The sequence below is a fragment of the Cyprinus carpio genome, chromosome A9 (assembly GCF_018340385.1).
Source record: "Cyprinus carpio isolate SPL01 chromosome A9, ASM1834038v1, whole genome shotgun sequence".
In the NCBI taxonomy this organism is placed as follows: domain Eukaryota; kingdom Metazoa; phylum Chordata; class Actinopteri; order Cypriniformes; family Cyprinidae; genus Cyprinus; species Cyprinus carpio.
The window spans coordinates 14,808,786-14,834,019 of record NC_056580.1 but is presented as its reverse complement, the minus strand read 5'-3'; the positions used below and the strand labels follow the sequence as shown (position 1 = coordinate 14,834,019).

The following is a 25,234-nucleotide window of genomic DNA, read 5'->3' as shown; positions in this document are numbered from 1 at the left end:
GGAAAACATCCCAGGATTTTTGTCCAAATAGTGGACTACAGCTGTTACCAAACAGTTTGAAGGTCCAAACTGCAGTTTCAGTGCATCTTCAAAGGGCTCCACACAATCCCAGCTGACGAATAAAGGTCTTATCTAGCCAAACCATCGGTAATTTTCTTAAAACAATAAACATTTTTACTGTTTAACCACAAATGCTCATATTGCTCTAGCTCTGCTTGCGCATGCACGTCTTCGCGTATTACATAATCCCATTGGAAAGGTCAAGTGCGGTTAGCTCTTCGTCTGTGTACTAGGGCTTTCAAAATGGCTGAAAAACTAAATTCAAATTTTGTGCTTAAATATTATCAAAATTCGAATTATATTCAAATTCAAAAATCATAATTTCAGTTAGGGTAAAGAAAAGCGTTTGGCTTTTCTTCTGAGGCCACAAGAGCGCGCATCGAGCATAAGATAACATGACTATCCATGAAAAAAGTGCATAATGTTTAAAATAATGTTTATAAACCAATTACAATTAATTAAGTTGCTTAAACAACTATAAACAAAACAGCATCATGTATATATTCATAGTTTAATCCAAAGGGCTGAAAGTCAATCACACGGAGTACATTTAAAAAAAAACACACACACACACAATCTCCAGTGGGATGGGGGAAAACTGCCATTAAGTGTCGAGATATGTTTTTTCAAAGTTGAACTTGCATTAATTTTACATGGCTTTCTCTCGTGCGAGACGCGAGTGCAACTGTGGTGTCCCTCTAGAAAATGTGCAAAATATGCATACTGTGTGAACGGCTTGGTTTCAGTTTTGAAGTAAACAAGATCTTCTCCGCATTGACATTCTCTTTTCCCGCAATATTTGTAATCAACAACGCAGCAGCACCTCATCTAGTGGCTTCAACTGGATAGGCTGACAAAAACATAATGCAACGACACTTACATCGTCATCACATCTCGTGGGCCACTGATCTTCCTTAACGCACACCTAAAATTCGAATGCAATGTTTATGCATTTGAATGTGGATTTTTAGTTTAAATTCAATGAATATTCGAAATTTTTTTTTTTTTTTTTTTTTTGAAAGCCCTATTGTGTATTTTTTTATAATTTTCATCAGGTGTTCCTTCTTGTCCTTAGATGATCAAGCATCTGATTAATGTGAGCATGCCGTGCATCATTTATTCTTTTTGCGTAAAGAAGAAAACATAAATAGGTGTCAGAACTTCTGCCTTACTGTACTGACTTTACTGTACTGACTTTGGTCTTGCTTAGTTTAGTTGGTGTATCACAGTAAAGTATCTTTACCCAGATGTCAGTGTTCTTGGCTGCACCATGTTTCTTTAATGCCAATCAGATGGATGTTTTCGGCTCAGTATCAAATGTCAGTATGAACCCATGTGCTCAGTTTGTTGCACTGTTATAAAACAATAATCATTCACCCTGTTAAGTAAAGTCACAGCACTAATATCCAAACAGAAGTTTAGATGGACTACAATAGAAAAATTGACTTTCCATACACAGGAGGAGAGGCTCAAAAGTGGAAAGACCTTCAATTAAAGTTATTCTGTATTGATCCCTGTGATCCTGATGAAACAAATACATTATAATTTGATTCTTCCCATTTCTTTTATTTTGCCTAAAGCGCTAATGTTTAATTGATTTCTTGACCTTGAGTTGCTTTGAAGTGTATTTTGATCCTTGCCAACTGGACTTCCATGACATAGGCAGGTTGCAGCTACTGCTGCCCAAGATGCAGATGCCTCTGTGAATAATTTACAACCACGGTTGACCACTGCTGACGGAAGGGCTATTTGAAATCAAATGTGCTGCCTTTGTCCTCTAAAAGTCTGCTTTGACCTGTGCCATAGTTTTCCTGTTTCTTTTCTGACAGACAATTGTGTGGTTAAGTCACGATCAAATAAATCTATCTGTTTCTCACTGTAACAGTAGATGTGTTTAAGACCTTTACCGCTAAAGATCTGCTTGGCCTGAATGTTCTGTATATTAATGATTTTTCAAAGGATGGCAGATTAAACCTATCATCCCTAAATGCATTTTCAACCCCTGAACAAGATTTTCAAGTGTCTTCCAAAATGTTGTTTCATTACACATCTGTACATGATTGTTTGCAAACAACTTTGAGTGTGACACAGAGGAACAAAGGCTGTTCCAGTCTCATTAAAAATCAGAAATTCTTGTAAAAGTAATTTGGCTATCGTCAGTGAAACAGTGCCATATTCAACTTAGCACATACAGAGGATATGAAAAGCAGTGCAGCCTGGTGTACAGAGAAGTTGAGAAGTTTGTTTTGTGCATAACCCAAATTGTGGTGTTATGTGATAAGAAAACCATAAACAGGAAATATATCAAAGAAAGGATCTCTAGAGACCTTCATTACTGTTTTTCAAGGTCAATAAGTTTTTATGTCAAATGATTTGACCTTTGTTTTGTAGAACTACCATTCATGATATTCATGATTCAGAAAACTTTTTTTTTCTAAATTATTAAATGAGTGTACATTCAACTTTATCTTCTCATGTGCAATATCCAGGAACTAAATCTAGTAATTATTTACTTTTTTTTCTGTATTACACTGCAGAAGAAATCTTTTTGCTAATATTTGTAAAACAACAATGTTTATCCAGAAAAAGACCAGCTAAACAATTGGCCTGTCTATTTGATGACTTGTTGAACCTTGTTGGGAGAGTTTAGTTTTAAAATATGCAAGAATGCTTAAAATATTTGCCTCATTCTAACAGTGTCCGTGTTTGAACATTTCTTGCAAAGAACTGACATGAATGCCAGGAAGTGTGTTTGTAATGGTAAAGTGCAAGGTCTCACACTGCCTGAGAGGGCTTTTGTCTGAGCTTCTCAATAGGAGTTATGCAGTGAAAAGTTCTTTTAAAAGACCTTTTGTTGTGGTTATTTGACAGGGTTTATAACTAAAGTTCAGCATTTATATGCTACATTGCATATTTGTTTATATATTTTTATCATATTTTATATTTAAGGTTTATTGTTAGAAAACTGACTTGCAATGTACAGTGGACTCAGAATCTAACACTCTGTTTCCAGTGGCAGTGCAAATCTGTTTTTGAATATCTCCGTCAAATGATTATTTGAATGTGGTCAGAGCAGCAAACATAAAATGTATGGAATCAGATTTCCAACTTCACATTAGTAGATAATTGAAACCATCCAACGATTCAATTTCTTTTTATTCTCACCATTCATATAGAAATTGGAGCAATGACGTTTATACTTTATTGCTGTCAGTCTTGAAGGTGGCCTGACATAAAGCGCCTCATGCCACCCTCCTCCACCGCTTCGGTCCTGTTTGCTCTTGCCATGAAACTGCATCTTAAGTAATTGGATAGCTATTTGATTGCAATTCAATTGTCCCAGACCACATAAAAACACTTGGGTGTGTTTACATGGACAATTTTATGTGTTTTAACCCAATAGAATAGCAATTTTGTAACTAGCTGATTACTCAACACACTTTTTAATGCCAAATGTGATAAGGCTCTTTGCTGGTCGATGCACCGTGTGAGTTCCTCTAGTCACTGTGTCTTATGCTGCATACAGGTATGGTAGTTGAGCACTGATGTCTGCATTGTTACTGAAGCGACACTTGTAGGCATGACCGAAAATGAGCGTCCAGTCTGATCACATGCAAATGATGGACAGTCAGCCCTGTGTATCACATTTACATTTAGTTTTTGTTTGTATAAGGTTTTTTTTTTTTTTTGAGGAATAAAAGTTCCCTTATTAAAAAAAAAATATATATATATTTATTATTTTTATTGCTGAAGTGTCTGATTAGATCAAGAGGAAAAACATAAAACTATATAGCGAATGAATTAAACATCAAACAGTGTCTGAGCATAAGAAGTTTAAAAGCCAAAATGTTATGATGTAAAATGAAGAAATATTTCACATTCTGCACTTCTAGCTCACTAATCAAATAATCAAATTTGTGACATTGATCATGTGAACATTTGTACAATTGGTCAGATGGTGTTTCAGGTCAGATTCTTCCATTAAAGCACAAGATGCTCTTTGGATTGTTCTAAAATCCATAACGGAAGTTGATATCATTAGCCTTTGGCTTGATTGTGTTATCGAACAACTAATAATGTGTTGCTAATGTTACACAAACCATGTTCCAGGCCGAAACCCCGCAAGTTGACGAGACTGTCTTTTGGTACACTGCAGCTTTAAGAAGAAAATGCTTAACAATGGTGTTGACTGATGATTTGGAACATGGCCTGTCTTTAAGCCTATTAAAAATACCATATAGACAAGTAAACAATGTTAAAAACTTGATTTTCAAACTAGGGTGAAAACTGATGCATATAGAAGCATGTTTGGTATTGGTCACAGATATTACTGCAAATGCATTATAGAATAATGTGCCTGAATTCAGATGTACATGAATACATTTATACATGTAGCCTGTAATTTCTCTCTCTTATCCATGCTAAGACTTTAAATATGTTAGAGATGGGAAATTCATCCTTGAGGAACTCCAAATATGCCATCAGCAGCCCACTTCTGCTATTCAAAACCTTTCAAAAAAACCTTTGTTTCTAATGTGCAGGCAAAGTGTTGGTCATCAAGTTTATTTTGTGTAGAAAACCACCATAAGTGATCCATTAACATTAGGGCATATGGTCTGTTCACTCACTGTGTTGGCTGTCATTCATGGGCCGTGTTCAGGGTGGTTTTAAGCTGCCTCTTCCACCCGCTTCATATATTTACTCTGTCGCTTTACCTCGTATAACCCTGCTGACTCAGTGGAGTCTGTGTATCCCAGCGTCTCATATTAAAAACCAGAGAGCAGCTCAGCGGAGGGGCAGGAGCTGTTGTCAGGAAGATTAGTCGTAGAATATGGGTCAAAGATTTATTGAGCCATCTCCTTGTTAGTGTCGAGGGCAGGTGAGTAATTTCCTTATGTTTGTCACTTGTAATTAGTTTTTAATCTATTCTAGATGTTTCCTTACAGATGCTGAAGGCATTGGAGCAATTTGGGGTGCTCTGTTTGTTATTTAAAATGAGTAAATGTTATTCTTCCTCTGTTGATCATTGATGTGCATCTTGTGCACCACTGTTCTTCTCTACCTTGATGTGACAATATTTCTAGCAGTTTTCTTTCTAATCCCAATAACCGTAACTTGTGTCTCTGTAACAAATCCTGTGGATTTATCCCCACTAAAGGGCAATTAGCAAATTAATTAATTAATTCCCAACAAAATTTTCCTTTTCAGAATTTTGCCGATATGTTAAATTATACATTGTCACATGCCCAGCAAATAAAGTAAAGGCTTATTTGCATTGTTAAATGTAAAAATTACACATTACACAGTAATTGTTCAGTAACCTATCTTTTCGAATTGGACACGTTAACCAACTTTCAGTTGTAGGAAAAATTAGTTCAGTTCAGTTGGCAAATCTGTCATCCAAGCTTTTCCAGTAAAAGAATTGAGTTTTCTGATTGTCCAGGATTCAGTTTGTGATCAGTTTAGTCCAATTCATGTAAAACAACTACACTAATTTTGCATGTATTTACTTATATGCACTACCATTGTCGCATGACCCATCAGAAATCATTCCAATATGCTGATTCAGTGTTCAAGATTATTATTACTTATTATTAGCAATGTTGAAAATGGTTGTGCTGCCCAATATTGATAACAATATACATAATTACATAAAATTATACTTTCATAAACTACATAAATCAGTACACAACTACATTTTGTACTACTTTTGTAACATCATAAATGTTTAATGTCACTTTTGATCAATTTAATACATCCTTGCTGAATAATAGTATTCATTTCTTTCAAAAAAGTAAAACTTTACCACGAGCTTTTTAACAGTTGTGTGTGTGTTTATGTAATATTAAGTTTGTCTTTTTCACTGCTACTCCTAAATAGTGATGCCGGAAACACTGGTTTGTGCTATGCGCTCATGTATTCATGCATGTGTTTGGTGTTAATGAACCATTCATGTGTTGTCATTGTGGTAATAAAAATAGACGTGCAATTACATTTTTGGACTGAAGATGCCTTATATATGGTTGTGGAATGTACACTTAATTGTTAATTGTTTTTCTTCAAAGAAGTGGCTTAAGTGTTTTTGGAGCATACTAAAGCACTATTTGTGATGTTTGAAGAATGTTCCTGTAATCGCTTTATTGCTGTGTACGCACATTGTTTTCTGCTCCAGCATGAAACCCAGCTTGGTGCCGCCACTAAACCTGTGCAGCCAGTCCTCAAATACTTGGCCCAAAGCATAAACTGTTTCTTGTGAACATCAGCTCAAGCATTGCCAAATGTCTGGATCACCGAGGTTCCCATAGATTGCAGATTGCCGCCAAAGTTATGTTTCCAGTGGTTGACTTTCTGTTGTATTCTGTTACGCTCCGTGGAAATGTTTTTGAGCGCAAGAACGCATCTTTTGTAAACATTTAGACAGAAACTTAGTCTGCTCAAGCCACAGAAGATCCCTAGTGGAGGGCTCTCAAAATTTCAAAATCCCTGGTAGCCCTTCGGGCAGGCACTCTTCAGAGTTTGGTAGCCTGAGATGAATTAACTAGTCCGAAAAAAAAAAAGACAATTTTTTGCATATTTCGATAGGAGTCGAAACATCATTCAAAAACATTTTATTATTTTAATTTTGAAGGTTGGATTTTTGTTTAAATGTTTACAGGGTATCTGCAGGATTTTTAAGGCTTTTTATGACCCTTATTAAGACCTACACAAACACAAATTAATACAATATGAGCGGAGCAGGGCAATGTCTATGGTAACATATTAAACCATAAGATTACATGATTTACAGTTCAGACACAGGTTTTCACAAAACCACAAAAAAGTCTTATAAAATGATAAACATCACATTTCAGCTCTTTAACCATTTTTAAGAAAAGTGATGAGTCAAACATATGATTTTTTTTATTAATTTAAAACATGACTATGTCTTACTGTCTTATTTAGATTTTTAGCAGACGTTAGCTTCTTCTCGATTCACTTGATCACAATAACACTGTGTTTGCTGTAGGGGTGTGCCATATCATACCGTCCATGATCATAACGTATACATTTTTACATGATAAAAGGTAAAAACATGGGTAAATTTTTGCATTGGTCTGTAAGAACAGCAGACAGACTTACTAAAAAAATGCAAATTAATTTTCTGACAGTAGGAGGTGCTTCTGGACCAGCAGAATAGAGCGGTTTCCCCGGTAACGGCTGTACACAAAGCAGCTGCTCTCATGAACGCTACTTTTATCAGATATTATAGGTAAGATGAAATGAAAATTTAAGACTTAGGACTTAAATGACCTGCAGGAACTCTGTATTTAAGATTGCCCGTCGGGCAGGGTGTTGATACGTTTTGGTAGCCCGACTAGGAAACACAATAGCCCTGGGATGTCGGGCTAGTGGTTCTGCGAGCCCTGTGGTGTTTCAACAGGATTAGCAAGTGAAGTAAAAATCTGATTCCACTATTTGCTTTGTTTATGAAATCCTCTAAGATTTTTTGTCTTGTCTCTTAAGTGATGGAGATGATACTGTGTGTGTTTTGGATCATTTCACAGCACTTATCACATCACTAGGGCTGGGCAAAAAAATTGATTTTTCGATTAATCATTTTTTTAAATGACATCGATCCGATATCGATTCTCAAAAGCCGCAAAACGATCTTTTCCGGTATTTATTTCATCAAACATTAAAAGAAGATCTGATTAATGTGAATCTTTTCATTAGTCTTCTCTAGATGTCACCCTCTTATTTACCTTGTGCAATATTACATTCAGTGCTTTTCATGGCGGAGATATAGTAATACTACAAATCTGCAGAAGCATTTGACATCACGCGTAAAGGCGCCATAATTTCCGCAATGAATGAATGAATGAATGAATGAATGAATGAATGGCGGATTGTGCTACGCACTGTTTTGTTTACACAAGCGAGGACGACGCTCATATAGTTTTCAGCCTCTGTCGTCTCACTATGATGATATGAATACACAAATTTCATCCGGGGATGCTTTGAGAGTCACTTTCATTAGCATTTTACTGTTTACTTTGACAAAACAACCATCATATCACATACACAGCAGCTGCAAGTTCCTCACGGCAACCCGTCAAAATAAAAGTTAAGTTAACGTGAAGAAACTGTCAAACATATATTACTAATTAGCAGTCTTAAGATTCAATGTAACAACAATGCTACTACTACTACTACTACTACTACTAATAAATATTAATAAATCTTTATTTTTAAAGGAATAATCACACTTGTTTTCTTTTAAATTTTAACAGTAAACCTCTGTTGTGCAAAAATAATAATAAAATTGAGAATCGAACCAAGAATGGAGAGCTTGTAAATCGAAATCCAATCGAATCGGGACATCTGAATCGATACCCAGCCATACCACATCACTTCGGTGCCATATTCAAAGACAATCTGAGTTGCGGTTGTTTCAGGAAGAAGTTGTGAAACCACCTTCCACCACATCCTGTTTTAGAGCAGCCCTTCTGTGTTAAATTTGCTCACTACTTCACGTCTGTTGATTTGGTTAACCACAACACTTGCTAGTGTTGTTTTTGCTTTCTTTCTTTTTTTTTTTTAAACCATATGGTTGCCTATGAATTAGCTTCTGCAAACATTATGAGGTCCCATCTGTGGATTTCACTTTTTTGGGTTATATTAAACCACTTTTGTATCAGTTATAAACTTCCAATGTCTATCATCTTTGACTGATATTCAGCTGCCAGTGTGTAACTGATGGTTGTGGTTTGTGCTTTATATTTTGGGTTGAGTGTAAAGTCAACTGAGTGATCAGTGAAGCAGGTCTCCACTCTCACTGCAGGCAGTCCATGTCTTAACCAGGCTCCCCTGTGGTTTCTTTTCCAGGTGCCATTCTCGGCCGATCAGAGACACAAGAGTGTGTGTTCTACAACTACAACCCCGGCTTGGGGAACCGAGGAAACCTCAGTGGTATTGAGTCTTGCGTGGGAGACAAGGACAAGAGGCTTCATTGCTTCGCAACTTGGCGAAATGTGTCTGGATCAGTTGAAATAGTAAAGCAAGGCTGCTGGCTTGATGATATCAGCTGCTATGACAGGTAATCTCTTGAGGTTATATGCCTGTTCGACATTACCAAGGAACCAAGATGGTCTGATACAAATAAGTAGGGAGGGAAAAAATATATATATAAATTCATTCAAAAAAATAACAGTTTTATAGTTATTTATTTATTTAGTTCATTGTCATAATGTGGTCCATTGAGGATTAACTGCACTAAATTTAACTGGATCATTTCGAGTCCGATTTAAATGAAAGAGACAATGACTTGCGCTTCAGTGATTCATGTGTTTATTCAGTGCTTGCTTAGACGGATTCCCTGAATGATTTGTTAGAATGATTCAAACTGATAACCCAGCAGTTAATGAGGCTTTTTGACTGATGGTCTCTGTCACTGATAATCAGCATCATTTTAAGTGTCAGGTTCAGCGCTAGCCATAGTCACATGTCACAGATTTCCCTCTGATTTATGATTGTTTTGAATTCACTTATAGAGGCTATGGATGAACCCTTCAGTGGCACCCATACGTTCAGCATTTATTTTTGACTGTATCATTGTTCCTAAAGCTGTAACTGTAGTGAAGATGTTCTTGCTGTCAAATTTGATTAATTTATTCACTAAATGGCTGAAAATATTGCAGCGTGAGATACACTACCATTCAAAGTTTGGACTTGATAATATTTTTAATTAATACATTTATTATGTAGAAAATATGCATTTTATTGACTTGGAGTCACAGTAAAGACATTTATACTTTTACAAATGATTTCTGTTTCAAAAATGCTGTTCTTTTAATCTTTGTTCGTCAAAGAATCCTGAAAAAAAAAATCAGCAACTGTTTTTAACCTTAATAAGAATTTCTTTAAGCAGCAAATCAGCATATTGAAGACTAGAATAATGTTCAGCTTTGCCATTACACGAATAAAGTATTTTAAAACAATAAAATCAAAAACAGTTACTTAAAATTATAATAATATTTCACAACATTTCGTTTTACTGTATTTTTGATCAAATAAATTGATAAGAGACTTCTTCCAAAAAAAAAAGAAAAAAAAAAAAGATCCTACTTTTTGACGGTAGTGTATACTTTTTATTATTATTATTATTATTATTATTATTATTATTATTATTATTATTATTATTATTATTATTATTTTTATTTTTATTAAAAAAAATTCCAAGCATTGTTTAACTTTAAAATTGCTAAAATGGTCTATATTGCCCAGGGTCATTGCAGAGACATTTAACCAAATACTTCCTTTTCAGGATTCCACAGTATTTCAGATAAAGTCTTGTGTAAACATGTTTCCATGTTGAGGTTTAGTTGTGAACTTTGTAACCTCCATCCATAATAGCGGAGATATTAAAAACCGTCTTATCAGCGCTTCTGCCCCTATGCAGCAGGTAGCACTGCTGGCAGATCAGGAAGTATTTGTCCTGAACAGAGGTGTTTTGATAGCGTGCAAAGGCAGCAGCACTTCTGTCCTAACATGCTGCTGAACCCGTTTACCTCCTTTCGTTGGAAGGATTTAAGTTTTTTTTTTTTTTTTTCATGCACATTGCACTGCCATGTCAAGTTCTAAGGTAGCTGAGCAAATATTGCAAACCCTTAATGGCGCGTGTGCGTCGCAAGCAGGAACGGACTCACTTTTCTGACTAAATGCCTCTGGAATGTCATCCATTCCCCTCTTATTTGTTAATTTGCACCTGTGTGTGTATATTTTAAGGATTATTGGTGTGCTGCTAAGCTTTGTTTATCTTCTTTAAGCCAACCTGAGAGCTCTGCTTTGATGTGGGCTGCCAGATTTAAAAAAAAGTATCTCTTTGGCGCAGGCATTTTCCGCCCATGTGAATTTATCCGTTTGTTTGCTCTCTAACCCGAGCATGTCTTAATTATCTCCAAATGTGATGCCATCTTTATTTTATTGCCAAAATTATTTTTATGATTTAGAAAAAAAAAATAGTGCTGCCAATCAGTATTTTTTTAATGAGATAACATATTTAATTAATCGAATGAATTGCATGTAATCAATATGTACTGTTGTACACTTTCATGTTTCACAAAAGGTGAAAAAAGAACAACAGTTGTGGGCTGACAGCTCTGCTTGTTCTTTGTCTTACAGCACTGAGTGTGTTGAGAAAAAGGAGGACCCAGATGTGTTCTTCTGCTGCTGTGATGGCAACATGTGCAACGAGAAATTCTTCTACAACCCTGAAATGCCGCCAGTTCAGAGTAAGGCTCCCTTCAGCGACACAAACAGCAAAGTCTTTAAGGGTACTGGAAGTTCTTCAGTTATACCCCTTCCTCTAATGTGATTGTGCTGGTGTTTGATTCCGTCAGTGTAAAACCCTCCTTTTTGTCTTGGTCTCCTCATAACCTATGTTACCTCATAACCTCATTATCAATTACCTCCAAGAACCTCTCAGGCGTTAAAATCATAACAGGCTCACTGCTTTTTCATCTCAATTTTAGTGTTTTTCCATGTGTTTCATAGCCTGAATTATTTATGCAGCAACCCTTTTTAAACATATCAATGTTATGATGTTTATATTAAATGCTCTTGAGATGCTGGTTCTTAAATTTCAAAGTGTTATCGCATAAATGTTCAAAATTATTTCCTGTTGGAAACTTATATTGCAACTGAAGTTGGTTCTGCATGTTTTTTTTTTTTTTTGGTCTTTTTTCAGTATCTTTCTAAGAAAGTCGTATTGATGAGGTTTGGTTTCTGTGAACTAATTGAGTTTGATAGTATCTCATGGGTGTGCAATTTAGCTTTTGAATAGATTTACAGTTCAAATGAATCCATTGTGCCCTCCTTCTATAGTTTTGCCTTGAATTTAACATTTCATTATCAATTTGCTTTTAAGATTTTATTCATTTTGTTTGGATCATTTTATATTTCTTTGATCAAAACTATGCTTTGATATGCTTATCTTGACCAAGCAACCAATTCCCCACAGATAAAAACTCTCTTGATTACTGTATACATAGGCTCTTATTCATATCTGCATTTCTCGTGACCACTGCATAGCTCAATGGCTGCAGATTAATCTGCTTTTGAATGAAGAGCTTGTTTTCTGTCTCGTATGTTATCTTATTAATGCAGCTCATCAGGCTTTTTCATGTTTCATAACCTTTGCTTCAGTGCGATGAAGTTCTTTTAGGAGAGGCAGGTTTCTCTGTAAAATTGAAATTGATTCTTGTGATGTTGCTGCAACCAGAGGCTTTTGTAAATTCAGGTGCTGTTTCCTATCAGAAACACACACAAAAAAAAAAACTAAGCATGTCTGTGTGAACAAGCTCAGATACATTGGATGGAGCTGAAGCAGATGCAAGAGATGAACATTAAATATCTGGCTTAAGCATTTTTGAAAATAATCATTGAGGAGCTGAAAAAGTTATCAGAAAGTCCACTAGGGGTTTTAGATGCAGAAATGTATCTGTTCTCTTTTTTATTATTATTCTTACCTTTAAGTGTACTGTACATTCACAACAGTTTTGTTGTACAAAAATGGAACATTTATATGTTACAAAAAGTAGACCGACTACTTACTGTTTAGCATAGTTAAACCAAATTGTAAGGCTGAAACAGTTGTAATGTGGAATGTGAGTGATTGAATAAATAGCAGTCCTTCAGTTTCACATTGTGTTTCTGTTCTGAAATCTCTAAGCTTAACATTACAGATTTTGAACCCGTGTAGATCTTCATCCACTGCAGTAGATCCTAAAAATACATAAACCAAATATGAGCATGGCTTCTGAACAGCCATCTATATTGAGCAATTCTGTAATTTGGCAACTCCGAGCTGTTTGGCTTTCATCCATCCATCCATCCTAAAATGGAACATTTAGAAGATTGTGGAGCATATCATATAGAAGACATCAGTTTGCTTTGCTGTCTTTGGGCTTTCAACAGTGTAACGTGTTCTCGCAGCCCCAGAGATGACCGTGTCTTTTAGATTACCAAGGCTGATCTGGTCGCTTTATCCCTTCTGAGTAAACACTGACATCAACATCCTCTTAACTAATTGAGGGATGGAGGCATGTCAGTGAATGCATACCCAGCGGTTCTAATCTAGTGGCCCAGTGCTCTCAGCTCCCTGCAGGGGGTCAGTTGGTCGTTCCAGCAGCCGTGATTCATTATCTGCCCGTGGTCTCTTGAAAAGATGACCAGATTTAGTTGTGTGCAGTACTGGTTGAGCTCCGGCTGATGAGTTTTGACATTATAACTTTGGGTATCAGTGTAAATGTGTTGGGTAGAAGAGTCTTCAGTACTTCAGTAGCAGAGGAGGGAGGTGGGTGGGTGGGTGGATGGTTTGGGGGGGGGGGGTCTCACTTGTGCTTATGTAATGGGTCTATTTCCAGTACTGACTCACTCCATATGGAATGATCTTGATATGTAATGTAAAAACCCACAGGGACATGAAGAGTTGCACAAAGCGCACTGGAGTTTCTCAGAAATCGCTTTCTGCGAGCATGGAACAGTGTGCTTTTTATGACCTTGTGACCGGGTACTTTCATGCCCAGAGGCTGCGAGTGGCCATTCTGCCCGCTGAGTGGGGGAAGGGTGGAGTAGGGTCGGATGAGAGTCGATTTGTTAGAGGTGGATGTGTGTGGGGGTTTTTTTTGTGTGTGTGTGTGTGTGTGTTTTTTCCCCCTGTGCTTGTGGATTAATCCGGAGTCCTTAACCGATTTCCAAGTCAATAGCTGGCATGAGAGAGAAGAAATGGCATCATGAATGAGACCAAAGCTAATAAAGGTTCTGCTGAAGTTCGACCGGGTGGGACGCGGTCACGCACATGGTCCTGCGGTCAGCCCGGGTGAATTGGAAATGCTCTGCCATAACACAAGAGTGAGGGATCACTGCATCTGGCCAACAGCCATGGCCCAATCCGATCTCTGGCACTAGATGCAGAGAAATCGAGGGCCGCCGTGTGCACTGACTAAGCATGCATGCTATTCTTCCTCATGCGCACACTCGTGCAGTTCTGTTGAACCGCTCTTAACAGGAATTTGCATTTGCATAGAAGCATATGCATTGGAATAAAACTGTTTGCATAAGGCAGGATCTGTTAGCAGCCTTCAGAAAATCAAGCCAACCTTGTTTCAAGGCTGCTGTGAAGGAATTGTAATTAGTGAGTTCAAAATGTGTGGAACATAAAATAAGTATGCAGTGAGAGATTCTCAGCGTACACCGCATATCTCACTAATGCGATGTATAGAAGGTGTGTGCTAGACTTCTCATCCATCATCTGTTGTGTTCGTGTGCTGTTGATTTTGAGGGAATTAGGAGCAAACTCTCGTCTGAGGTTCTGCTTAGTAATGCTAATTTAAGCTGAAATCATTCTGTCAAATGCTGATGTCATCCATTTCCACATTCATATCACTTAATAAGCCAATAATAATTGTAATGATGTGGGTTTCAGGAATGTTTCCAAAATAGTATTTTTTTAGGAAGGAAACCACTATATTTCTGGAGTGATAATTAACAGCTTGTTGTGGCTGAAACAATTAACATTTTATTTTATTTACTAATTTTATCTATTTTTTTATTTATTGATTGATTTAGCAGTTCACTATAAAACCAATGTATAAAAGCTTTTAATAAAAGCGTAGAATGTGGAGTTTTACATGCATACATGTGATTTTTTTTTTTTTTTTTTTTAAGATCTGATTACTTTGTTTTGCTTTTTTTACTTGCAAGCAAATTAGAAAATCAGACAAATTAGACTTTAATAATTTAAGAAATATAGTGATCCAGTGCACTGATATAGTACGTTCAGCTGTCTATGTCTGCTATAGGATTCTTACCAAGACAGACATTTTGACATAATTTTTGTGTGAATTTATCAATTTAAACATAATACTTCAGAGAGTGCTTAATATTTGCGCGTATTCTGAGGCACGGGTTTGCGTGCTTCGGATGAGCGTACGCACAAATCTTCTCACTGCGTGCACGAGCTCACATCCTCTGGCTCTTAAATGTTTAAATGGCAAAGCTCAAATGAGTTTAGTATAAAACACCGATATCAACGTGTGCTGTTCAGGTCTCACCTGTGCGCGTGCGCGCTATCAGCACCCAGGTGATGACGGAATAAATGACTGCTCATATTCCAGCATAGCCATTCGCATTAAACAAGAGTGAATGGTTTGTCCAGTTTTTTTTTCTTTCGCTGTCGTTGTAATGTACTGGGAAGCCAGAATGCGCATTCATCAACAGAAACATACATTAGCCGAACCCTGTTTGTTTTACATATTATTTAAAGCAAACCATATTACAGATGCGTTGTCAGATTTAAGTTGAACCGCGGTCCTAGCGCGTGCCGAACCCTGTGTGGAGAACCTTACGGTTCGATTTTGTTCTGCGAACCGTTCCACCCCTATTAATACTGTAACAAATGTTTCTTTGGTGCCAAATAAGCACATTAGAATGATTTCTGAAGGATCATGTGACACTGATGACTGCTGAAAATTCAGCTTTGCCATCACAGGAATAAATTATATATTAAAATTGATTTTTGTTTTCTGTTATAAGTTGTAATATTAGTTCAAAACAGTACTGTTTTTACGGTAGCACTTTATTTTACAGTCCTGTTCCTCATGTACATACTATGTACTTATTATAGTCATTACAATAACTATGTAATAACTAGGTACTAACCCTGAACTTACCCCTAAACCTAACCCTAACACATGTAGTTACCTTGTATTACCAGAACTTTCTTAAATAAATACACTATAAGTACATGTAAGTACGCGTACTGTAAAATAAGGTGCAACCGTTTTTACTGTACTTTGTTCAACTAAATGCAGCTTTGGTGAGCAAAAGAGACTTCTTAAAAATTATTACCAACCCCAAACATTTGATCAATAGTGTACATTGTGCACCTAATAAAAAGCACTGACCGGCACTGATCTCTCTCATTCTTTTTCTCTCCCTAGCAACATCTAACCCCTTCACTCAGAAGCCACCACTGTTCAGTACTGTTCTGTACTCCATCGTGCCCATCATGGGCATCGCAGCCATTGTCCTGCTCTCCTTCTGGATGTATCGACATCACAAGCTGGCGTATCCACCTGTTCTGGTGCCTACCCAGGTAAATTGATATCTTTAGTGTATAATGCATGTGTTTTGATTCACTTTTTGTGAAATAAAATAAGCATTCCCGTATTTTTAAGTGAAACACTAATGTCAGTGAATCACATGCAGCACAGTGTTGTAAAATCCATCTGCTCATATCACTGTGGCTCTTGAGTTTCAGTGTGTCAGAACATTTTCATGCCACTAGAAACGGTGCTATTGGGAGCTGTTATTTCCCCTGGGCAGCACCGCCTGTTGATGTAAATGACAGTGATTTCAGGGATCTAATGTGCTCAATGTCACACTCGCTTAAGCTCAAACACACTGTCAGCTGAAATCAAACTTGATCTGTCAGGACACGGTTGTGTTTCAGTGCCCTCTTCTCCCACCAGAAAGATGAGATAACAGAGCTGACATAACACAAGACATGAGCAATCAGGTGACCTTTACCCCCTGTGTGTGACTAGTGTTAAGATCTACTTCTGAATTACACAATAGATCTTTATAGATTTAGCCAGTGAAGTTAAAATCTGAACTGCTGGGTCAGCGGTAAGAAAAAAAAAATCCTTACTGTTGAGCCTTGTGGGACATCTTTAGCAGCTCAGAATAGATGCATTAATATGTGCTGGGGTGATATATGGACTCTGTGGTAGCACAAAGGGTTACCTCTGTGTCAGGTGAGCATTTGGAATTCCCCGATTGAGTTTCAGCGTTATGTAGGCCAGATCTGACAGATGAACCATCCCCATAGCGCTGCTGATATCGAGTATCATTATCAGCCCAAACTTGTTTTTGATATGTAGGGAACTTAATTAGCTCCTGATGCAGCAGTCAGAAGTCCTCAGGGACTATTACAGTACTAGTTAATATGAAACTGCAATATATATATATATATATATACACACACAAAAGATTTCTATTTCAAATTAATGCTGTTTTTTTTTTACTTGCTCTTCACATCTGAATCTTGAAAAAAGAAAAAAAAATGAAAGAAAAGAAAAAAGCCTATTAGAATGGTTTCTGAAGGATCATGTGACACTGAAGATTGGAATAATAGCTTTTGAAAATGAACCTTTGCCATCACATTTTAAATGAGAAAACTTAAATTTTACAATGAATTTAAATATAAAATAGTAATTTTGGATCAGATAAATGCATGTTATTGAGCCTATTAGCCCCAATCCTTTGAATGGTAGTTTATATACTAATGTACTTTTTTTGATCGATCATTTCCTCCAGAATGTTGGCTGTAGCTGTCACTCTGCTGCGTCACAAACATTGCAAGATTGCCAGAAATGATTTTGTAACGTGTTGACAGGAAGTGTGCCATTTCCCAAAGTGCCACAAAGAAATCTGCTTGTTTTGAAATGATTAGAAATGTAATTTCTTTGACAATCTGTTTCATCGACTAAGGCATTTGAGTGCAGAAAAAGGCTTTAGTTCTCTTTCTTCTTTAGTGATGAAACCATTAATGTTCAAGAGCTTGCTCACTGTCAGTTGATAAATAACTTTTTGCTTTCTTCTGCCTTTCAGTGGAGCTATCATTACAGGGTGGTTGCTGCATTTGTGATATAACCTTTCTTTCTAGTGTTCAGTGCTAAGTTAGATGAGCTAAACTCTTATACTTATTTGTGCAGCTCGAGCTAAATATGAGTAATGTGAGAGCTGCCTGACTTGATTTTTATTACTGTTTGTCCTTTTTTTTTTTTAAAGACTCCTCTCTTCCTGCAACTTTGTTGGTTAGTTTATTCAGTCACTGATATGATCTATGTAAACATTTACACAGCAAGCTGGAAATGCACGATAAATCCCATTTAGATAGGCCAATCTTTAACTGTGTATGGTGGCCTGATGGTGGTTGCTGTATGCATTTACATTGGGCACTTTATCAACATAGATGAGAATCATTTTATGATCTTCTTAGCAGTTATCATCAACATTGTTTTGTTCCCATGGGTCCTTGAAATCCTTGAAAGTTTGTGAATCTGAAAAAATGTTTTCAAGGCCCTGGAAAGTTTTTGAAAATAAACATACATAGATACAGGTCCTTGAAAGTGCTTGAATTTATTTTGTGCAAGAAGATTTCTGGAAAAGAATCCATATTATTCAATCTGGTCCGCTACTGTTATTTCGCCGACACTTCGTGGACTATGCATACGAACCACAGACTGTATAAAAACCATAGACTGTATAAAAACATGTAGGTAGTGTCTGTGACGTCACCCGTAGACTCCTGAAGAGCGTTTTTGAAGCTCTAAGTGTGCAGAGTGGGCCGTTGCCATCGAAAATGTGCAAAAAGGCGGGAGCTGGTTGCTGAAGCCACGCCCACCTAGCACGACGGCAATATCAGCAGCGGCAGTCCACCTGTCACTCATGTGGCCACGCCCTTAATTATGCAGAACTTTAAGGCTTAATATAATTTAAATGGATGAGTTATAAAAAAATTCACCCCCTCACAGTTGACCTGAAGGGCAAAATTATAGACAAAAAAACTTTTTTTGAACCAGGCTGTAAACAGGGTTTTTTTTTTTTTCTCTTTTGTGGGGTTGGGTTTTTTATATTGGGGAGTATATGGGACTGACTCCCTTTTGCAGCCAGCCTCAAGCGGCCAGTCGATGAATTGCAGTTTTAGTCACTTCCTTGTTGGCTTCACGAGAGAGAGCGAGAGGTTGGCGCTCGATAAAAACACAAACTTGCTTGATTAATGTTAGTTACGTGCATTTGCGCATTACGTTAAGTGTTTCCTGCGTGAGGTACTTTGTTGTACGTTGTCTTGACGTTCACGCGTGCACGAAACTACTACAATGGTACCTCAGCGTTTCACAGACACACCATGAAATTAAAGTTGAATTGCTTTGCTTGTTAAGATGCAAACCCATGAGGCAAGAAAAACTTAAAAGCATATTCATTTATATTAAACCTTCTAGTTACATAAGCCTAAGCTCTTTTCACAGGGTTTCCGCGGGGCATTAATAAGCATTAAAAGTCATTAAATGGATTTTACGAAAATTAAGGCCTTAAATAGCATTAAAAGTCATTAAATTAATTTCTAAAAGCGTTTTGTTTTTCAGATGGTATTGAATAAAAATATTACCAGTTTATTTTGAATATAGCGCCTTCATAATTAATAACTTTTTAATTTGCTGTGGCAAAATATGTACATTGGTGTGATACACGCAGAACAGTTTGGTAATCGCCTTTGGTCTGTGCGAAATTGCCGTAACGCCAGCTGTTTGGACAGCGGCAGACTGTAGTAAAACTAAGAGCAGAGAATGTTAATTTTGTAAAGTCAGAAAGAAATTGTGTAGTGGGATTGAGCAATTTCGGCGAGAATGATTCTGATTTTATTACATTTGGCCGTAAATGACGATTGATAATGAATAATGTATTGACATTAACAAGGTAAAAAATTGAGTTTTTATATTTATACCATATGATGTAGCCTAGTTAAGCAACATGAGACTACCAAGAGAGTGCTGATTCCCGAACAGATTTGACATTGATTTTATTCATTCAGTAAACAAGTAATAATCATTCACTAATCTCCGAGCAGCACACAGCGGTTTGTTACTGAATGATTCAGCGGTTTTGAATCAATCATTTGAGTCAATGATTCAGTGATCCATTCCTACAGACAGCATTTGCTTGATTGTTAAATGAATCAGCCGTCTGAATGAATCGCTTGAACTAATGATTTACATGTTCACTAATTAACACAGTCACTTGACGCCACCTACTGGTGGTTTACTCTTATATTTTAAAGTATCAATGCATTTTTTTTTCCAGCTTTTCATATTTATATATTAAAAATGATTTAAAACACTAAGCTCATAGCATTATTCATGCAGTTGTAATTTTGCAGTGTAAATGTCAATTCCTTAATGAAACGTAAGAATTTAATATGAAAGATAATGCAAACATTTTTATTAGATTAGGAAAACATTTTAAAGAATTGCCCTTTCTTGAGTTAAAAAAAAAAAACATTGGAAATCAATTTAATATCACAAATATGCTGATTTCAGTAAGTAAGAACCGATTTAGAAGTGATTTAAAGTCATTTAAATTATGAGATTTTCTCACACATCCAAGATTATCATCATTGCATTTCTGTCAAATTGAATGGTTAGTTTAAAACAGGCATATAACTAGTCAAAGTTTGGGATCATTGAGATTTTTTTAAATGTTTTAGAAAGAAATATTATGCTTACTAAGGCTACATTTATTTAATCAAAAATACAATAAAAACAGCAATCTTGTGGAATATTATTTCAATTTATAATAATCATTTTTTATGTGAATACATTTTAAAATGTAATTTATTCCTGTGATTCAAAGCTGAATTTTCAGCGTCATTACTCCAGTCTTCAGTGAAATCATTCTTATAAGCTGATCTGCTGCTCAAGAAACATTTCTGATTATCAATATAGAAAACAGTTTACAGCTTATTCTGTTAGTGTTTTTTTTTTTTTTTTTTTTTTTTTTTTTTTTTTGTGGAAGCCATAGTATATTACCGTTAAAAAATACAATTCAAAAACTAAAGTTTTTTTTTTTTTTTAAATACATACTTTTATTCAACAAGGACAAATTCAATTGATCAAAAGTGACAGTTAAGACATTTATAATGTTACAAAAGATTTTATTTAAAATAAATGCTGATTCATTTGAAATATTATTAATGCTGAAATTTATTTCTGAAATTTATGCTGAAAAGTAAAATGTATCATGATTTACACAAAAATATAAAGCAGAAAAAATGTGTTCCATATTGATAATAATAATAAGTTATTAATGATTGAGCACCAATAATCATAACAAAGCAGTAAATCAGCATATTAGAATGATTTCTGAAGGATCATGTGGCACTGAAGACTGGATCACAGCAATCAATTACAGTTTACCAGATATTCACATAGAAAACATTTATTATAAATGTAAATAATATTTCTTAATATTACTATTACTGCAGCCTTAATGAGCAGTAAATACTTGTTTCAAAAACATATATATATATATATATGGGTCATGTATGGCATTAAACATTTTTTTAAAATGGCATTAAAAAGCATTAAATTAGATTTGATGATACCTGCAGAAACCCTGTTTCAATAAAATCCATGCAAAAGTTAATATCAGTTCATTTAAGAATACAGTATAAGATGTAATGAATATTCTTCAGTTTTATGCAACACAGAAATACGTCAATTAGAACATCAGATCTCTGACAAATGGCCAAAATAAATATCTAGAAAGCTTGAGTAAATAAATATTTTGTAAAAAAAATAAAAATGTTTTTTGTATAGTTGTTTGACGAATGAAAACTGTAACAATGTATCTTACAAGGCAACACAATGTAACCTTGCTCTCACTTGAAATGTGTCCCCACATTAAGTCCTTGAATTTGAGGGTATTAGACCTGGAAAGTCCTTGAAAGGTCCTTGAATTTGAAGTTAACCAAAGTGTGGGAACCCTGTTTGAATAGCTCAGATTGAGATGTTTGCCTTATCAATTCTCAGGCCGTTTTAAAGTATGTAGTTAAAAATAGTGTCTTCTTTTGAAACATGTGGCCCCCAGCCTCCACTTTAGAGTCACATACCATTTAGAAGGCAGAGAGAAGCTTCTTGATTATTTAACGGTTTTCTTACGAGAACCCCTCAGGAGAGTGCTTTAACTGCATTAAGTGCTTGGCTTCACTGTGAAGAAGGGAATTTTTTGTTTCAGGAAGGAATGGCATTCAGGTAGCTGCATGCATTTTGCAGAATTTGAAGAAAAGGTCATAAGGTCAGATTCTGCATTCATGCACAGGTTATTGCTTTAGATCCATTTTTTATATTCAGATTTGAACTCTTACGCATTGAGATGGTCAGCTTTTTAAACTTATTGTGAGATTGTTTATGGCAGTAAATAATATTTGGTTATAAGTGACTTTTTTAAATCACCATTTTTATGTTTCCCCACCTTTTTTGTACTTTTTATTTTTGTTTATTGCATTAGACAGGAAATGTTTTGGTATATGTGGAGAGAAGACATGCTAACTGCTGCACCACAGCTCTGAAAACACAATTTTCTTTTGTTTTAAGTCATGGTTAAGGTGTTCCTGTGTTGGTTGTTTGAGAAGAGTACAATACTATATTGAATTTATGAATGGGAATGCAGAACATTAACAATTTATGCCCAATTTTCTCTTTAACTCTTTAAATTATTTAGGGTATTCTTTTGAAACATTCTGAATTGTTTCTAGTTTTCAGTTTTATTTGAAGTCTCTCAGAATCTTGTAAAAGTCTGGCAGTTGCTGTAACATGCAGATTTGGCCTCAGGTATAAGCAGCAACCATTGACTGTTGTCCTGGGGGCTGGAGGTTCATTCTTTACAGTTATATTCACTTACACAGTTATAAACACAGACAAGCCAAAAAATTCACCTACATAAGGCAAGATATTTAATCAGAATATCTACTCGAGGCCCACACCTGCACCAGTATATGCTGTTTTATCTTGTGAAGCATGTACTTTTTGCAGCATAAGTTGTACCAAACAGAATTGCAAAAATAAAAAATCCCCAAACCATTGCTTGGACAAATAGACTGTCCCATACCAATCACAAGCCATTGGTTAAAATCTAAAAAAAGTAAATGTTGCTATTTCAGACTGTTTTTGGACAAGAGCAGCCTACGGATGGCTTAATTTTAGTCTCTGCACAAAAGTATTTTAACTTAAAAAAATAAATAAAATCATCTTTATGAATTTGTAGACTATAGCAAAGTAGTGTTCCTATCTTTTGGGTTGACATAAATGTTAAATCTTTTGGACAGACGTTATTGGGTTAACCTGTGAAATTAAATTATGTTGGCCAGCAAGTGAAAGATCCCACAGAAATGGTGAAACACATTTACTCGTTCTTCAAGAGATCGTGAAATTCCCCATCTCCTCTTTCCATCTCATATACGTTAAACTAAAACTAACACTTGGTTTCCTCTTTCCTTCCTCAACTAGCACGCCTTTCATATAATGGTAGAGGTAAGAGAAGCCTGATTCACTCATCTTTTTTTCAAGATTATGTTGGAACCTCATTTGAAACTTTTTTTCATTGCTATCAAAAGCACCCGTTTGTTTATGTTAGCACATTTTCTTATAATATCCCACTGGTTTTATTTTGCGTTTATCCCTGCACATTGCCTTATCAGTCTGTGATGCTCTGACTTTCAGTGCACGGATAACAAAAACGTAATCCTCTCTGGTTCAGGGGATTCAGGCAGAGATCCCTTGATTTAGGTGCATGGTAAAATGGCAGTACTGAGGTTAAAAATGCACGTCTCCAAGCATGCAGCAAATGTATGCAAAGATGAATGGTATGAATGAATGTGGGAATGGGGAACAGCTGAAAGTGCTTTTATTGTACTTAACCTATGAAACATATGCAGTCATATTGAAAGATTCATGACAAACTGTCATATTGCATCAGTGTCACCTCTTGGACATTCTCATTTTCAATTTCAGCACACACAAAATACACATGAAAAATCAGTGGCTTGATAACTTTGAAAGATGTGAGGCTGTGGGTCTCTGCGGCACTCATTTTCCAATTCATGTGGCAGTTTTGGCCAGAGAGGCAAAGCTCTTAAAAACTGGAATGAACTAAGATTATTCCCTGGTGAGTCCTGAGCTGTATTTACAGTTGCATGAATGTGCTTCTTGACAGATGTTCGTCCATGAGCTAAATAAACCTAAAACAGCAAAATATAAATAAAAAAATGCCTTGCTAGATTTAAAAGGGTCATGTTATGTAAAACTGGATTTTTTCCCTCCCAAAAAAAGTAATGCAGTGTTATAGTGATTATATAGATTATACTGTTTTCATATCACACTAACAGTAAAAACAGCCTGTTTTCTTGGGGCTAGAAAGAAAGTTGAAAATGGTGGGAAGAAAACTGAATTATGACCAGGGTATTTAACTTTTAGTCCAGGAAACCTTGACTAACATTGTAAGTGGACTTCAAGGGGAAAATAAAATGCTGCAAAAGAGTAAGATATTGCCCTTTTACAAACTTTTTGAATGGCTCTGTGTTCCCAGAAGAGGGTTGAACAGTAATGTTGGGCAGCCCAAAAACAAGTAAAGGAAATCAAGTGGTCACTCAGTGTTCTGGAGCCAAAGATTGTTGCCTGATTGCTCTTGAGATTTATTCGTTCATGATGGTGTTATAATAAAAATCGTATTATTGATTTTTTTATCCTGTTTTGTGAGTGTTGTTATGATATACTCTGTGACTATGAGGTCCATTTAGTTCTGTAAGGTTTTAGCTCTGCATTACATTGTGTAAATGCTGCATTTGTTACAGCAAACCACTGTGTATTGCTTTGGTCTAAATGTGTCTTTCAAATTAATAACTATGTAAATAATTCACAAGAGATCAAAAGCCCTCATGGCCAAACAAGTTATCCCAGATGCACTCTGTGCATTCTTCTTAAAGTATAGTTTTTGTAAACAGTCATAAACCTATGGTGGCTTTCTGTTAGGGCTAATCATGATCATTTTGATTAAAATTGTAATCACGATTATGAATAATGATTATTCTATCCTGCAAAAAAAAAAAAAAAAAAAAAAAAACTGCTAAAACCAGCCTAAACTTAGCTGGTTTAAGCTGGTCTCCCAGCTTGGTCAAGCTGGTTTTAGCTGGTTTTAAGGAAGTGGTCAAAACCCTTCTAAAACCAGCCTTCTGACCAGCTTTGACCAGCAAAGACCGGGCTGGATGACCAACTAAAACCAGTCATCCAGCTTTTTTTTTTTCAGCAGGGAAATGCAATATTTCATGTCCTTTAACCAACATCCATTGACTATACACTGACTTCATTTAACCAACTTTGATATTACAAAACTCATGGTTTGGTTAGTGTTTTGTCATCTGTATTCACATTACATTTTCTAAGTGACAATTTGTTCACAAATGGGAAAAAGCCACTCAGATCGCACAGTAAAGTTGCTCAAAGATTGTTAATACACACTGAAAACTAACATTTTCAACACAAAAACTGGTAAAAACTTTAGAAACTCTTAATTTAAA

At 35.9% G+C, this 25,234-nt stretch overlaps 1 protein-coding gene across 4 annotated transcripts in view; it reads left to right on the top strand.

The window, feature by feature from the left end:
- LOC109102232 (activin receptor type-2A-like) overlaps positions 1-25,234 on the top strand; it is a 51,837-nt gene that overhangs the window by 5,632 nt on the left and 20,971 nt on the right. The window contains exons 2-5 of one of the 4 annotated variants that reach the window (XM_042763734.1): positions 8,926-9,136; positions 11,221-11,330; positions 16,041-16,195; positions 23,169-23,192. In XM_042763734.1, coding sequence (XP_042619668.1) covers positions 8,926-9,136; positions 11,221-11,330; positions 16,041-16,195; positions 23,169-23,192 — 500 coding nt within the window. Of the gene's footprint in view, positions 1-8,925; positions 9,137-11,220; positions 11,373-16,040; positions 16,196-23,168; positions 23,193-25,234 lie in introns of all 4 variants that reach the window. The other 3 variants (XM_042763732.1, XM_042763735.1, XM_042763733.1) reach the window with 3 other exon arrangements.